The following is an 18,197-nucleotide window of genomic DNA, read 5'->3' on the forward strand; positions in this document are numbered from 1 at the left end:
AATGTATTCTATTAGCCTTAGTTAACTTGCTTAGCTTATTCGCTCATTTGACCTTTGAGTCAGCAAGTCAGATTGTTATCACCCTCACCGCATATTTGTGGTTTTCTTTGCATCATCATAATGCAGTCAGGCAGGAAATCATTATTGTTTGTTGCATGACATTGATGTGAAACCTTCTTTCTTCTCTACATTGTCATGGCAGATCTGACATGAGTCATGACTGAATATATACAGTTGTGCTTGAACAGGTTTAGCTTTGGGAATTATTCTGCCAGAAAATGCACACAAAAGCATAATTATTATTTTGCTGTTTATTTGATCAGATCTCTCAGTGATACATTTATTATTGAAGACATCTGTTGACATTTTTATTTAATCATGAATAGTTTGCATTTATATTTTCTCTTGAAAACAGCTTTAAAGCTCATAGATAAATATATAATGTCTAAAGATACCTAATGATATTTAAGTATGTTTGCTGTTTTTTAGCTCACTCTTTACATGTAAAAACTGCAGTTATGGAAATCATACCACTTGAACTCTAAACTTTGAATATTGTTTATATATGCTGAACTAATAAACATTGGGGCAGCGACAGAAGTTATTTGATATTTAACTGAATATTATTGAAAGCACAAATAAACCCCACAAACCTGGATAATAAACACACCATTACTGACTGTGTTGCTGTTTATAAAACTGGCTAGATTGACCACATCATCTCAGTTTCTCTGAAACGGAAGTGAAATCAGGCCAACAGGAAAAGACATCTGAGCCACAATTTGCTATTTTAATTTGTGACAATAGCAGTGCTGATATAACTGGCAATGTGAAGCTCAGGGACAGGCCTATATTGAGTTAGATTGTAAAATAAAGCAGGATTATCTGTCATTCAGCTGATCTTTGGTCCATCAGAGCTCCATGTTTCGCTGCTTTCAAGCCTCTCTGCCAACCGCGATGGTAAATGATTCCTCCGGCGACGACTGTAGTCAGAAAAAACACAAACACAGCCAGTCCAACACCAGCGAACATCAACACACGCTCCGTCACCGTCACCTCGTCTACAGACACAGAAGAGTTACTCACATTCATAAACGGACAGTATTAACTCATAACTTTAGTATTAGTACTGGATTAGTACTTGTCACTATGAAAAATTAACATCCAAGATAACGATCAACGTGTTACCTGTGATGTCAACAGCGTCTTTTGGCTCTTCTGTTACAAAAAGACCAGTAAAAATGATCAGTTTATCAAACAAACAGACAAAAAAAACTGTTTTAGTTGTTAGTTGTATGGTTAGTGGGTTAAGAAGAGCTTCATAGTGTCGGCCCAGATCCGGCCCACATCCCGTACGTGAGGAACCCATGTGTACCAGATCTGGGCCGACACTATGAAGCTGTCTGGGGTAGTTTTTAACTTTAAGTTGTCCTTTGTGTAATATAAATGGTGCATAATGACACATCAGGGCCTTTAGAAATTTTCAGATCAAGAAAAAAAAACTTTTTGATTGTCCAAACTTACAGTATATACTGAAAAAGGGTAACCTAAAAAATGGTAAGATCTTAATTAACTGGTTTTATAAAAAAATAAAAATAAAAAATAAAAAAATAAAAAATAGCATCACTGAGTCTACATACATTGGCCCTCATTTATCAATCTTGCGTCGAAACGGGCGTATATGTTGGCGTAAGATTATGCTTACACTCCTCTCACCGCCTGATTTATGAAGCTGTGCGTACCTTTGAAATTCAGGTGTACGCAACACCTGCCCTTGATAAATGCGGCGGCTGAAAACGATCGTCATTAGATTAACACGCCCCTATATATTCACGTCTCCGCCTCCCCCACGCCCTCATTTTACACCATGGACACACGGAAGACGGCAAAGAGGAGAAACTTCTCCAGTGGAAATCCAGTTTAAATCGCTGGTTGGTTGAGCCTATCACAACAATGCATTATTTTACAGCACGTGTTTTGAAACTATTAGCGTTGAATTTCGCATGACGTCACATGTACTGGGGCGTACAATAGCGATGATGATGTGAATAATTGCATGACAATTTGTAATATTCTTCTTATTAGTATTACGATTTTGATAATTAATGACGCTTATTGTTATTTAGAAGAAGAATGTCGTTGTTATTATTGTTATTTGTATTATTATTATTATTATTATTATTTAAAGAAGAAGAATGTCATTTTAATTATTTTGTCAGTCTGAATTATTTTTTGGTCATTGAAAGCCTGTCATTCCTGAACCCAGTCCGTGCGCACCTGCCGGGCTTAACTCACAAAAATAAACTCTGAAGTTTATCATTTCTATGTTGTTGTTTTTTTACAGTGGGTCATAATATATCATATCTTTAGTTTGTCTGTGCGTTTTGTGGTGTTAGGAATTGTTTTTCTGCGCATTTCAGCACTAACTCAAAACGTGCGTACATGTACACCACCTCCTGAGCTGGCGTAGGATTTGAGCGTGCCGTACGCCAACGTCCATATTGATAAATCGCAAAGTCACCGTGGTTTTGGGTGTACGCCAGGTGTACGCTGGAAATTTGGTGTACGCACTTTTCATAAATGAGGGCCACTGAATCTAAATACCAATTAATTTATACCAACAAAACATCTCGGGTTAATTGCGTAACCCATGTTCCCTGAATAGGGAACGAGACTCTGTGTAGTGATGACGCAATGGGAACGCCTCGGGGAAATCATACCACTGATTGGTGCTGATTGTCTGAACCCGTTTAGAATCACGGCAATTCATTAACTGATGGCGCGGGCGCCTCCTCGGCAGCGCTACGTCACTCACTCTTATACAGCGAACGCACCATTAGCTCCTCAGATTTTCCACCGAAGAAGAAGCCCCTTCGGCAGCGAGAGGAGCTTGGCAGCGAACGCAGCATATCATTCCCTATTCAGAGAACATGGGTTATGCAAGTAACCACAGACATTTTCTTTCAAAGGTTCACTCGATGCTGCGTAGCGATGACGCAATGGGAACGATATACCACACACGCCAAGCTAAGCTCTGCCGGATCTGGCTAAACAAAGGAACTCTCCTATTACTGAACTTTTTTTTTTTGAGCTAGACCAAACTGAACTAGGACCGAAGCGACCAGTTCATACGGAACGAACCCGGGAACCAGGGGCCGCATCTAAATCCAGGTTATAAAACCTGATAAGAGTGTGCGGAGAGGACCAACCTGCCGCCACACAAATATATTCCAAAGGAACTCCCTTAAAAAGAGCCTGGGAAGACGTGATACTCCTACAGTAGTAGAGTGAGCTTTAACACATAAGTCAGCACCTCATAAGCCAAAGAAATTGTGTCTCTCACCCAGTGAGAGATCCTTAGAGGTGGCGAGGTGTCTTGTCACCTTCACAAGACCTGGGCCAAACTCCATGCCAGGCTCACTCACAGAAAGACCCTGCAGATCCTCCACAAGCTTGAGATACCCTTCAGTGGTCTGTCCCTGCCTTCTGAGATGGGGGAAGCTCTCGGTTTCAGGAAAGCTGAAGCAGCGGGTTTAGTGTCAACGCATCTACGGGGGCGCTGCCAGGCGGGGGATGTCTCGGCTTGTCACTCTTTCTAGAGGCCTTTTTTCTGTGTGTGAAGCGGCCCCTGGGTGCGGGGGCAGGAGTGGGAGGTTCATGAGCCCTCCTAGGCATGAACTGCTTAAGGGCAACCGCTGGCATCTTAGCAGTTCGGAATTGTCAACCACTGAATTGACCGCCTCTCCAAACAAACCTGACTAGGAGATAGGAGCGTCCAGTAGAAAGACCTTTTCTTTTTCGTGGATTTCAGTGAGATTTAGCCATAGGTGGTGCTAAACAGCCACCAAACCCACGCGTGCAGTGTGCTTAGTTGCACTTAGAGAAAGGTCGGTATCTCTGCGGAGCTCCTCGTCCATTTCCTTAAGGACGTCCACTTGGTAGGCGAATGATAGAAGGAAAAAGAGGGGGGACTTTCAGGAAGGAGCGGAAGAAGGTGAAAGATGAGTGGCCAATGTGTCCTCAACCACTGAAGTGCACATGTAGCCCTGCTCCACAGAACCACCAGGTAGGGCCGCAGCATTAGTTCGCCGAGCAGAGAAAGGCTACTTCCAGGGCCTTGAAATCTCACAGTGAAGATCGCTGAAAAATGGCAGCTTTCTTCTAATGGGGCGCAAAGTGGATTGGCCCCTCAGAACAGCTCATCGAGCTTGGAGGTTTGAGAATCGGAGGCTGATGTTCCAAAAATAGCATGTGACAAGATGAGACGTTTCACACACTTACCGTGCGGGTCGTCGCTTGAAGCGAATCAATGACGCGAAAGCATGGAAACTGGCAACAACGCAAATCCATTGTGCTTCACCGAAAGAAGAATGAGAAAGTTACACAGAATGCGGTCGCTAAAGCACAAAGAGGGAAAATCCAGGGAAGAATGCTAACTAGCACGGGCCAGATGAATGGTATTTGAATGGTATTGATATTCTAGGTATTATTAACTGGCCGGAATTTTGAGATCGCAATAGACGTGAAGGACTATAATGCGTTAAGAGCTCGCTCAAGTACTGCGGAGCTAAACCATTTAGTGCTTTGTAAGTAATCAGCAATATTTTAACATTTATACGATGTTTAATAGGCAGCCAATGCAGTGTTACAGAACGGGGCTAATATGGTCATACTTCCTGGTTCTAGTAAGAACTCGAGCTGCTGCGTTTTGAACTAGCTGTAGTTTGTTTATTAAGCGTGCAGTGCAACCACCCAGTAGAGCATTACAATAATCTAGCCTTGATACACAAGAATAACATCCACTCTTACCTGTGATCTCAACTTCACACTTTGGCGGTTCTGTGACAGATTTATCTTTGTTCTGTCTGTCTGTCAGCTTATCTGAAAATATATTAATGTATGATCACTTTATCAAAAACAAAGAGAAGGTCATCAAAATGAATTTCAATATTATTATAGTTCCAATGTTATTATAACAGCACAGCTCTCCTTAACTAGACAGATTTTCACACTCAACTTTAATGGTTAGTGCAAGAGGTTTGATCAGACTAGCAGCATTATAGTAATGATCACTATAGTAATGATTAAAATAAACTAAGCAATGGTAAAATAATTTTCAAAACAATCTCAGCATTAGGAAGATTTGAGTGAAATTAAGTCGCCAGTACTAACCCTTCATCTCCAGTCTGATGGGTTTCTCGAAGTGCATCTCTGAAGACACAGATTTAGTTCCACAGAAGTAAAGTCCTGAATCTGACTCGGTGACTCCAGTGATAACCAGCGTGACTGCAGTGATCTCTGCGTCTGCATCAACTTTCAGACGACTTCTGTTGAGATTGTATGTTACTAGGAGTTTTCTTCCGGCTGCACTGCTCATCTTTGCAATCATCAGTAGTGTTAGTCGTCCTGAATCAGGATTCTGGTTATACCAGGCGATCTCATATCTGTCGGTCATGTTGCAGTTTAGACTGATGTCTTCGTTCAGCTCGACTCTGAACAGAGTCACTTCATCTTCTGGAACATCTGGGGGAAAAAACATGAACTGAGCCTTTAACATTATTTAGATTAAAACCTCTGTTATATTTTAGGTTTAAATGATGTAAAAGCTTAAAGCAGAATAAATTTTACCACTGGAAGTGATCTGCATAATCCTGCACAAACAAACACAAAAGAAAATGATTTTCTCCATTGTGTCTCTCGTTCGTAATGGTGCCAATCAAACTACAGGTTTGAGCACAATGCAGAATCACTAAAACCACAAAGTGATTCACTTCCTTTCCAGACCATAAAGCTTTGAATAACCGCTTCCATGTAACTTTCAGTGCTGTATTACAGCTTTATCAATCTTTAACCTGCAATGACATAATTATCCTTAATACAAATTGTGGCGAGGGTGGCATAGTAAAGTGGAGTCTGGGGAACGAGCGGTGATAAGGAGGTCAAGTGCATGATAACTAACACCTATCTCTAATTCTAGTGATTGGTGGAGGGACTGGACATAAGCACCCGCAGATCTGGGACAGGGAGAGAGAGAGACTTATGCTGTGCTGATTGTGATTGGACTGTTTATTTTGTGATTGTCCAAGGCAGTGTGCCGACAGAGTTTATTCTCAATTTTTTATATTTGGGAGTTAATAAAGACTGTTCGCACTGTTACTCCACTCTGACTTCTTTGTCATTTCTATCTGTGAACACAGGGGCGTAGTTTGTGGGTTGAGGTATACCTTTTGTAAAGAAAGAAATGTAGTGAAAAGAGTTTAAGAAACATTTAAATACAGAAATATTTAATATAGAAACACCACAGACATACAGCACTTTTAACATTATTGTTTCACATCAATGGAATGCAATTTTTAACACACACACACACACACACACACAAACTGTATGCCAAAAAAAATAATATAAAGTGGCAGCTATAAAGGTCAAAATGAGTATGCAGGGAAAAACATAAATACATTTAGGTTACACTTTATTTTAAGGTGTCTGTGTTACGGTGTAGTAACAAGTACATGTAGTGTACCTACTATAGGTATAGGGTTGGGTTTAGGGTTTAGTTGCATGTAACTATGCATAATTTATAGTTATTATTTCAGTAACTACATGTAACAAGGGCACTGTAAAATAAAGTGTTACCAAAATGTCATATAAAAACTAGTTTATAGCAAAATGGTCTAGCAATAACAATTGTCTATTTAATGCACTTTTGGTCATAAAGATCTTCTGGTCTGAGAAAGTCCATTGTTTTGCAGTGTTGTGTTGATTTGAGGTCTACAATGATTGTTTCATGTGTTGTAATGCTGTATCAAGATAAGAAAATACAAGAAAGGAGCATATAAATTGACAGTTCAGTTTTTGCAGGGACAAATGAGTAAGAGAATGCAGGGAAAGACAGATATTCACCCCCAGTTTCAGAGGCATGTTTTAACTAAAAAAGTAAATTTTGTTATCTTAAAATATATCAGTGGCATTGTTTTGTCTCAAGATTCCCACCAGTAATGGTTTTTTAGAAGGCATGTTTATAAAAGTTACTTAAATGTCCTAATTGAATTGAGGCTTAATCCTGGCTTAATCTAAACCCTGTCTGTGAAACCAACCCTTGGTATAAAAACTATTTATAGCAGCCTGGCTTAGCAAGAATAATGGTCTAATGCACTTTTGCAGGGTGCTGTAATGCTTTATGCACATCAAGACATGTCCCTCGCTGACATGAATGGTGGAACTATGCTGCGTCTACTCGCAATACAGCTTGATCCCTTAAGGTAGAGGAAGATGCAAAGGCAAACCGGCAGCAGGACCAGGAGTTTGTTTGAGTGATTCATATCTGCATCATCTGGATTAAAAGAAAAGCAGGTTGAAATAACATCTTTGTAGTTTCAGTTTACAAAGTTCAGTTTCAACACCAAGTTCCTGCTATTTTTTTATGACGGTTCAAACATCGGCACAGTCACTTTTTTAAATTAATACAAAGTGATGCGGTGTTTAAAAATCAAGTTTACTTAGGTTTTACTTACCTCGGGTGTCTGAAACGCCCTCCGAAATACAGTCTGTGGAAAATTTGAGAAGGTGAGTAAATCAATCACTTGTCCAGAATGAATATAGATGTGCATTTTTTAAATGAAATCTAAATGAAAATTGAAATGAAAAAAAAAAAATATATATATATATATATATATATTTTTTTTTTATTTTTTTTTATTATTATTCATCCACCTATATGTTGCACAGAAAAAGAAAATATTACTGCATTGGGACAGAATGAGGATGAGTACATTTCATTTTTGCGTGAACTAATTCTTTAAAACATTACAAAGTTAGATGATTTATGAGCTTACCAATCTTTAAACCATTTTTCATATAGAAATGCTCAGATACTCGCTCTTTATCATTAGGATACATTCTTAATGTGAACTGTGTGTCTGTGTCGATGTTTGAACAATTCGGCAAAACAACAGAACAGTGTTTTCCTTTAAGTAAACTGGAGACCGTACGGATTTCATTAATAAAATCAACTGATTGATGTTCTACAACAACAAGAACGCTCTGGTGTTTCTTCAGCTCATGAGCATCATCACAAGATAAAGCACACTCAATACATGGCTTCTGTAGAGGAGCACAACCTGAGGATATAAACAATGGACCATTAATATGTTTTCTTTAAATAAAAAAAAGGTGACATTAAAAACATTGCAGAAATACAATACTCACTTGCAAAAGAAATCAACAGCAGTAAAATCAACCATTTCGGCCTGAGGAGAATACAGAAGGGCTCGTTATGTGGTATATCTGTACATGATCATATTTCAGATCTTTACTTAAAGCTACAACTTTCCAAAGAGGTATAGCACTTGGTCTGAGTGAAGGTGAATGACCATTAACTCCAAACATAACACTTCATGCTTGACCCTGCTTTTAGGGTTAAAACGTTAGGGTTAAGCTTAAGATTGCTCCGGTCACCCCGGTTCTTAAAGGCACACTATGTAGAAAATGTACCTTAATATAACAGCTTCAAAGTCATTTCGATGGTAAACAAACTCATAGTCCAGCAGCCATATATCACCCTGTAACCCAAGACTGGTTGCCCACTGAAGCTAAGCGGGGCTGAGCCTGGTTAGTACTTGGATGGGAGACCTCCTGGGAAAACCAGGTTGCTGCTGATAGAGGTGTTAGTGGGGCCAGCAGGGGGCGCTCACCCTGTGGTCTGTGTGGGTCCTAACGGCCCAGTGTAGTGACGGGTGAGACGTTAAACTGAGGTCCTGACTCTCTGTGGTCACAAAAAATCCCAGGGTGTCTTTCGAAAGAGTAGGGGTGTAACCCCGGTGTCCTGGCCAAATTTGCCCAGTGGCCTCTGTCCATCATGGCCTCCTAATCATCCTCCTATATATACTGATTGACTTCATCACGGTCTCCTCTCCACCAGTAAGCTGGTCTGTGGTGGGCGTTCTGGCGCAATATGGCTGCCGTCGCATCATCCAGGTGGATGCTGCACATTGGTGGTGGTTGAGGAGATCCCCCCTTCTATGTAAAGCGCTTTGAGTGTCCAGAAAGGCGCTATATAAATGTAATGAATTATTATTATTATTATTATTATAGTATAGGGCGAATTATCCTGGTAGTAAAGCTTGGGGGGGACGCCGCTGGAAAAACCAGCAATGCAAGTTTGAGAGGAGCGCACCGACAAATCTCGCAAGAATCACGACTTGCTTTACGGCAACGACATCACACACATCAACAACATATGAAACACCGGTCGCTCTGTAAGCACGAAGACACTTGAGCGCATTTCAAACGTGATACTCGACGATGGAAAAAGCAAAGAAAACGTGGTCGGAAGAGACTAGGAAAAGGAAAAGAGAATCTGACCGCGTAAGGAACCGGACGAGAGTCACTCGGTCAGGCTTTCACTCGTGGACGCGAGCTAAAAAGCAGCACTGGATGCAGCAGCGATGCTGACCTGGCGATCTTGTTGATGGACTAGTAAATAAATCTCTTATTTGTAAACTTGTTTGCGTTCTATGTTGTTGCGCTTGCTTGTATGTCATTTTTTTACGATGCTGTTCATTCATTCATTATATCAGACGCTGTTGACATTTATTCCTGCGATTATCATGAGAACAGTCATCAATTTCTCACATAATTATCAGGACATAAATAAGCCTAGAGGTTGTAAATAGTGTAAACGAGCACAATTTGTAACCTATTATGATAAATTGCAATAATCATGTCTCATGACATCATAACGGCCAATGTTATGAAATAATGCGACGCACATTTAACTTTATTGATGTCATCTGGCATTTTGTAATGTTTACATTACAATCAAAAAACACAAATTAAATTATACAGGCCTAGACTATAGGCTATTTACTTGTGATTTAGCTGCAATCATGTAAAACGTCAAACGCAGTAGGCTACTTTATTATTATAAAGTAGTCTAACACTTGACATAAACTTGTTATTATCCTATTACCATCATCAGTAGTTCAGTAGACTATGCAGTAGCCTAATATTTGTATGAAATCGTGAAACACCTGGTCAATATCTTCTATCTGTCCCTGTTCCATGCCCGACGCTTCTTACGACAATGCAAGTACTCCACAGCGACACTAGGGGTCGCTGTTTGACAAAAACGGAAAGCTGCATAGTATGCCTTTAAAAAGGCATGGTCATGGGCCTTGTCCACACTAATACAATTTTGTTTGAAAACGCATCTTTTTCTCTCCGTTTCGGCCTTCCTTTCACACTGAGACAGCGTTTTAAAAAACGCTCTCCTAAGTTGATAAATTTGAAAACGCTGTTTTCGTGTTGTAGTGTGGACTGTCAAAACGGAGGGATTTAAAACGGATGACATAAGTTTAGTCATGTGACGCGTATTGTACTAATAGATATTGATGTTTATGCCGGTATTGTGCCTGTTATGTGCTGTTCACTTTCACACTGTTGATAAAATATATTACACACTCTTCATATCACAGTCCTGCAAAGATAAGACAGAATTTACTCACATTTGCTGTCCTGCGGTGAAACATGAGACGTGTTTTAGACCAAACATATAATGCTGAGTGAGAGCGACCTGAATGCTGTTGCCTTGAACAGCCTTGAATGCATTTCAGTGAATGCCAAGATATTTTCCTAAATAAAAATGATCCTGCCAGACGAATTGCGCGATAACTTGTATTTATGTTTCCGTCTATAATCTCAGTGAGGCTTTACTGTACGTACACACCGCCGCCGACTTGAGCTGCAAAAAAGCTATGGCCGCCCTGTCAAGGACGCTTGTCCAAAAGTACGGGGAAGCTTGTTGACGCTTTGGCCGCTCTGACGTAGCAGGGAGAAGAGAAGTGTCACAACCTTTTTTTACAGTCTTTGGTCACAACATGAAATTTAATAAACAGAAAAAACAAGCAATACATTGAAGAAACCTTTTATAATGACAGCATTTCTATAACCGTTTTGGTCACATTTGGTCGGGGGGAAAAAAAGAATAATTAGCTATTATTAGCTATTATTATTATTATTTGCATTTGCATTAGTGTCAAATCGGTGTTACCGTGAGCAAATGAATTGCATTCCCACTTACAACGAGCGTTCGTAAATATTTCAAATAAAAGTTGCGCTCATTCTCAAATGTGTATCACTGGATCATTATGGATAATCGCAAAGTTGTTGTGTTTGGTGCTGCTTTATTGTATTTGCGGAGAAGACGTCGGACTCGGAGATTTTGGGTTCATGACACCCTCCAACTATCCCAGCTATTTTATCCCATGCCTCGTTCCTATAAGCAAACAACGTCATATCATAAATTATAGGAAACCCAGCAACGGCGATTATTAGCTTCTCCTCCATTTTCTCGGAACTAATGTTTGGGTAGGAACGAAAGTTTACATCGTATGTTTCTCCGGAATCAGCCAGCGTGAAGGACGTCTATATTCCGATTCGTTGCCGCTGCTTGCCGCTGAACCGCGTCATAGCTCATTACCATAAAGTTGAGCTACTTTCAACTTTCTGATTGACGCTCTGGTCGCTCGAAACGCCCAAAACGCGACACCGATGGATTTGACGCTCCTTGCAGCCGAGAGAAGCTTCCATTGAAAATGAATGACTTCCGGTAATTTTGGAAGCTCAAGTCGGCGGCGGTGTGTACGTACAGTTACGCATGCGCAGTAAAGGTGAATTTAGTGTTTTTTTATTTATGACATTACTTTAATGAACAAAATACACGTTTTCAAATACAATTGTTTATTTGTATAAAACAATACATATGTTTAAACAAATGTATTTCTAAATTACAAACTAAGTATTGTCGAGTCTAGTATTTAATGTAAGTATAAATAATGTAGATCAATTTAGAAGGTCACTAACCTCTTACAATAACAAAAGCGTACGTTGATGACACAAAATTTCCTGCAGAATTATTGATCTTGTCGTCAAGCTGATGATCTAATAATGTTTATGGATGAGTGAATACATTGATGTTTTTATCATGACTGTGGTGTGAAGCAGCGCGCGAGTGCTAATGAGAGACAGATATCAGCGCCACACGCGAGTCCCGCGGATATAAAGGAATGAGGACATTCCATTCTACCGAACTAACGTACCCACAAGTGCTGAATTACTCACACAGGACAGTTTATTAGACGAATGAAGCTTGTGAGGTAATGCAGCGCTGTCTCACTGTCTACACTATCACACTAAACTGCATCTGAGTGTGTTACAGTTATGATGTTATTCTGTGTGTTAGTTTGTCTGTATGAGACTAGCAGTAAACTAGATCAACATTAGAATAACATACTGATCATATTCTAACATTTCATCATGTTGAGCTGTAAAACATTGATTAGTTTTATGTACATTTGCTCACCTGTCTAATAAAGCTCATGTAAGAGCTGCGTCTCTGTCGAGTGGAAGTTAGTCGCGGACGCTAGCTCTCGGCGTCTCTGTCGAGTGGAAGTTAGTCGAGGACGCTAGCTCTCGGCGTCTCTGTCGAGTGGAAGTTAGTCGTGGACGCTAGCTCTCGGCGTCTCTGTCGAGTGGAAGTTAGCCGCGGACGCTAGCTCTCGCCGTCTCTGTCGAGTGGAAGTTAGTCGTGGACGCTAGCTCTCGGTGTCTCCGTCGAGTGGAAGTTAGTCGCGGACGCTAGCTCTCGGCGTCTCTGTCGAGTGGAAGTTAGTCGTGGACGCTAGCTCTCGGCGTCTCTGTCGAGTGGAAGTTAGTCGCGGATGCTAGCTCTCGGCGTCTCTGTCGAGTGGAAGTTAGTCGCGGATGCTAGCTCTCGGCGTCTCTGTCGAGTGGAAGTTAGTCGTGGACGCTAGCTCTCGGCGTCTCTGTCGAGTGGAAGTTAGTCGCGGACGCTAGCTCTCGGCGTCTCTGTCGAGTGGAAGTTAGTCGCGGACGCTAGCTCTCGGCGTCTCTGTCGAGCTGAAGTTAGTCGCGGACGCTAGCTCTCGGCGTCTCTGTCGAGTGGAAGTTAGTCGCGGACGCTAGCTCTCGGCGTCTCTGTCGAGTGGAAGTTAGTCGCGGACGCTAGCTCTCGGCGTCTCTGTCGAGTGGAAGTTAGTCGCGGACGCTAGCTCTCGGTGTCTCTGTCGAGTGGAAGTTAGTCGTGGACGCTAGCTCTCGGCGTCTCTGTCGAGTGGAAGTTAGTCGTGGACGCTAGCTCTCGGCGTCTCTGTCGAGTGGAAGTTAGTCGTGGACGCTAGCTCTCGGCGTCTCTGTCGAGTGGAAGTTAGTCGCGGACGCTAGCTCTCGGCGTCTCTGTCGAGTGGAAGTTAGTCGTGGACGCTAGCTCTCGCCGTCTCTGTCGAGTGGAAGTTAGTCACGGACGTTAGCTCTCGCCGTCTCTGTCGAGTGGAAGTTAGCCGCGGACACTAGCTCTCGGCGTCTCTGTCAAGTCTAAGTTAGTCACGGACGCTAGTTCTCGGCGTCTCTGTCGAGTGAAAGTTAGCCGCGGACGCTAGCTCTCAGCGTCTCTGTCGAGTGGAAGTTAGTCGCGGACGCTAGCTCTCGGCGTCTCTGTCGAGTGGATGTTAGTCACGGACGCTAGTTCTCGGCGTCTCTGTCGAGTGAAAGTTAGCCGCGGACACTAGCTCTCGGCGTCTCTGTCGAGTGGAAGTTAGCCGCGGATGCTAGCTCTCGGCGTCTCTGTCGAGTGGAAGTTAGCCGCGGACGCTAGCTCTCAGCGTCTCTGTCGAGTGGAAGTTAGTCGCGGACGCTAGCTCTCGGCGTCTCTGTCGAGTGGATGTTAGTCACGGACGCTAGTTCTCGGCGTCTCTGTCGAGTGGATGTTAGTCACGGACGCTAGTTCTCGGCGTCTCTGTCGAGTGAAAGTTAGCCGCGGACACTAGCTCTCGGCGTCTCTGTCGAGTGGAAGTTAGCCGCGGATGCTAGCTCTCGGCGTCTCTGTCAAGTCTAAGTTAGTCGCGGACGCTAGCTCTCGGCGTCTCTGTCGAGTGGATGTTAGTCACGGACGCTAGTTCTCGGCGTCTCTGTCGAGTGAAAGTTAGCCGCGGACACTAGCTCTCGGCGTCTCTGTCGAGTGGAAGTTAGCCGCGGATGCTAGCTCTCGGCGTCTCTGTCGAGTGGAAGTTAGCCGCGGACGCTAGCTCTCAGCGTCTCTGTCGAGTGGAAGTTAGTCGCGGACGCTAGCTCTCAGCGTCTCTGTCGAGTGGATGTTAGTCACGGACGCTAGCTCTCGGCATCTCTGTCGAGTGGAAGTTAGTCGCGGACGCTAGCTCTCAGCGTCTCTGTCGAGTGAAAGTTAGCCGCGGACACTAGCTCTCGGCGTCTCTGTCGAGTGGAAGTTAGTCACGGACGTTAGCTCTCGGCGTCTCTGTCGAGTGGAAGTTAGTCGCGCTTGCTAGCTCTCGGTGTCTCGAAAACGCCACACTGATATTGATCCTCGTTTTAGTTCTCCTTTTGTCCCAAAGTCTGCGTGCCATGATCCATAATGTTTGAACGAAACAACAATAGCGTGAGCGCCGCTAGACGTTACGCAGTCGTTCACCTCTGTTGCTACAGCAGTACGAGTGGAAACCAGAGATAACGCAGATATTACGTCAGTGACAGGCGACAGTGAACATGCACGAGACATTATTTAAAATTGGAATTTCTCTGCAATTAAAAATCTCAGGGAACTTTTGAGATATTGTAAGTACAACTGCAGGAAATATATCACACTGTAGTGATTTTTTGGAAATTTTATTACAAAATTCTTACATATTGTACATATTAGTCAGTAGGTTGCTGAAACCATAACACATGCCTTTGTCACATCTCAACTAGATTACTGTAACTAACTTCTTTATGGCCTTTCAACTAAAAATATCAAACGATTACAAAATGTTCAAAACTCTGCAGTCCACTTGATCACCTTTATTGGCTTCCGGTTTCCTTGCGTATAAACTTTAAGGTACTAATTCTCACTCACAAAGCTCTTCATAACCTTGGTCCTACATACTACATAGGCTACATACGCTCCTGTTCTTTCCATACGCTCTTCTAGTGTGGGATTGTTAGTCACCCCTAAGTTTAGTCAGGTGACTATGAGAGCCAGGGCTTTCTGTGCTGTGCAATGCTTTTCCTCAAGACATCCGTCAAGCATCCACCCTTCTCTCCTTCAAAAAACTCTTAAAAACATGTATTTCCTCAGAATACTCTTCCGCAGTCTGTAAATTCTACCTTGTTATAGACATGTTATTTGTTTCAATCCCTTTTTGCTTGTATCTTTACCCTATCTTTATAGGCGACTTCTGCCTTATATTACTTATACCCTTGGTATGTGTGTTGTGCTTTGATGTTGATTAAATTGGTTCTGTTCCTTAACCTGTCTTTCTGAAGCGGCCATGGGTGTTGGAAAGGCGCTATATAAATTAAAAAATTATAGTATTATTATGAATAATATAAATTAGTTTATGTGAATAATTACATCAATAACAAAATCCCACTAACAATATTTTAAACTTTCTTAACAGGTAAATTCAGCTGACTCTCTCAAAAGGTTTAGCCAGTAGAAGTCTTGTTGTTGTTTTTATATTTTGTTTCTAAATAGAGAATGGCAATGGCAATTATATAGCACAATTAAATACAATTTACATTGTCCAATGTGCTTTGCAATACTAATACAAAATAATAAAAACTAACAACAATAAAACAACAGTACAAATATAAATGTAAGTAAAATACCATAAAATAAGTGCTTCACCGATTTAAAATAATAATACGATACAATGCGTCAGCATGTGTTAAATGCTTTATCAAACAAAAATGTTTTTAACTTGGATTTTAAAACAAATAACGATGAGGCCACTCTAGTTGAAATGACAGAGACAAAGGTTTTGCCTAAATAAGAGACAAACATACAACTTAGCTGTGGGCTATATTTAAATAATAGGCCTTACATTTTAAAAGTATGTTGGCAGGAATGGTTAAGAAAGTTGTTACACTGACATAACTTTAAAACACATGAATTTGGTTTAAATAAATAAATAGCATATATATATATATATCATTAGCCTTTAATTATCGTCATCAGGACAATCACACGAATGGACACAATCATAAAGGCAATGACTCATTTTATTGGCTTCACGGCATGTTTAGTTTTCCACAAACAAACTAAATAATTTGTTGTATAATAACACAAAAACACACAAGATGGATTTATATTTAAGACATTTACCTGATATGATTCGGGACGAGTCGATGCGTCATCTTCGGAGCGTAAATCTTTGTAAATTACTAAATGTTTAATGAGTGGTCACAAAAGGTAATAGCCTACTTCAAATCGAAAGTATTTACACTTACTTAGGTGTTCCTCGCAGTCAAAGGAGGAGTCTGATTTGGTCATTATTTTCCTTTAGGTAGCTCTATGTCCTCTAGTGGTTATTTAGTGGACGTGTCTTAGTATATTATATAGCGATTGTAATTTGGACCTATAGGTCACGGGTACAACAATATAACCCTACCCACAACTCTATCCCTCCACCCCGTTAAACGTCCAGAGAGGATGAGCTGGACGTCATTTGACTCTGCAGTGAGCACTACTTGGAGAAATCTTATCTCAGTCAGATCAGCCGAGCTACGAGCCCAGTCCAGCCGTGTACGAGACGCCTCACTCGCTGGATCGTACGTCAACGGCGCCGCCATATTGGTCCGGGCACCTTGCCGCAACTCTCCTATGTAGACTGAAGAACAGATGCCTTACTATTTTGAGGTTTTACAAAACGTCGTACAAACTACAATCCCAAACCAGATATCAGGTAATTAACATGCACCCATGCAAAAAATTTCTAAATGTCATAATAATTTGTTAACAAACTAGTAGCCTATTTATTACTTCAATGAGCTTAAATGTGTCTGCATTAAATTATTAAATTGTTTAAATTAATAAATTTTTAGTTTTTGTATATGTACATTTCTGAAATGCATAACTTAGACAGTTTACTCTGATAACAGATCTAAATTGTAATATAGACTCATGCATTTCTGTAAAGCTGCTTTGAAATGATGTGTGTTGTAAAAAGCGCTATACAAATAAACTTGAATTAAATTTACTTTTACATAAAAGTCTGAACATTTGTTGCATTTTTATTTGGTCATTTTTAACATCGTTGACTTGACAACTAGTTGGCTACCAAAGTCAGACTATTAATAGCGAAAACTGAGACTGTATAATAAATAATATAAAGTTTACATGATTCGTATGAAGTCTGAGGTAATATAGTTTATGAACTAATCTAAATCAATGCAGTAAGCCAGAGGACTGACAGGACTGTTTACCAGCCATGAAACTTGCATTATTTCATCAAAAAACAGGCAGTAATATCGAATCTAATTGCAATCATTATTATTTGTATCATTATTATTTAATCAATCATTTTAAACAAATCAAAGAATCATCACAATATTAACAGTAAACCCATTTATAATGGAAATAATTTAATAAAAAAATGTGCATTGTCTCTGTATAATTTACCGCTTCTTCTGCATTATTTGTAAATAAAAAGAAGAAATAGCCAACAACATACTTCGTAAATAAAACATTTATATAAATATTTCATATATAAATATCTCATATATATAAATATCTCATACAGCATTTTTCACATTTAACAGCGCTGGTCCGACCTTCCATGGCCTCTGAACTGGGACACATTTTTTTTTATTTTTTGAGTGTTCTGTATGTTCCTCTGTCTTCTGTATTTGTATATATGACATGACATTGATCTTTTACCTTGTATAAGCTACAATGTTTTAACTTGCAATAATAATAAAAAAATAAAAAGAATAAAAAAAAGATCAGGGGCCTCATTTATAAAACTGTGCGTAGGAACCTTACTAAAAGTGTACGTACGCAAAAAAATGGCGTACGCAAAAAAAAAAAATCATGTACCGCCCTTTCTCCACCCACATTCAACCATTTATAGACAATGCAAATTACCTCATTAGCCATGCATATATTAAAGGAGCAAGGAAATTTGTGTTTTCAGCGATCAGATTTAATAATTTACACCTTATCAAAGGTTTAATCATTTACACCTTATCACATTAATCACATAATGAGTGATAGGCCTAATCCATTTAAGAATGGAAGTGAAAGAAATTAAATTTACGTAATTTCAGAATATAGTTCCTTTTATGTCTTTAAACTAAACATGGATGTATGTATCTTTAGGACCCATAATGGTGATTTAATGTTA

The 18,197-nt window shown here is 40.5% G+C and overlaps 1 protein-coding gene across 5 annotated transcripts; it reads right to left on the reverse strand.

Moving 5' to 3' along the window:
• Positions 1-306: 306 nt before the first annotated feature.
• Positions 307-16,568, reverse strand: LOC306987589 (uncharacterized protein). Of its 5 annotated transcripts, XM_079591998.1 has the most exons (9): positions 16,178-16,296; positions 8,209-8,249; positions 7,836-8,120; positions 7,515-7,547; positions 5,629-7,333; positions 5,173-5,523; positions 4,810-4,881; positions 1,189-1,218; positions 307-1,061 (listed from the first exon to the last, which is right to left on the reverse strand). In XM_079591998.1, exons 5-9 carry the CDS (start codon positions 5,687-5,689, stop codon positions 889-891), a joined length of 687 nt encoding a protein of 228 aa, XP_079448124.1. In that variant the 5' UTR covers positions 5,690-7,333; positions 7,515-7,547; positions 7,836-8,120; positions 8,209-8,249; positions 16,178-16,296; the 3' UTR covers positions 307-888. The 5 variants fall into 5 exon arrangements, with proteins under 5 accessions (XP_079448124.1, XP_079448127.1, XP_079448125.1 ...); XM_079592001.1 differs by lacking the exon at positions 1,189-1,218 and having other exon boundaries at positions 307-983; positions 16,178-16,300; XM_079591999.1 differs by lacking the exons at positions 7,515-7,547; positions 7,836-8,120; positions 8,209-8,249; positions 16,178-16,296 and adding an exon at positions 16,464-16,568 and having other exon boundaries at positions 5,629-5,651.
• Between the last annotated feature and the right edge of the window lie 1,629 nt (positions 16,569-18,197).

Source organism: Phoxinus phoxinus, assembly GCF_949152265.1.
Source record: "Phoxinus phoxinus genome assembly, chromosome: 19".
Classification (NCBI taxonomy): Eukaryota; Metazoa; Chordata; class Actinopteri; order Cypriniformes; family Leuciscidae; genus Phoxinus; species Phoxinus phoxinus.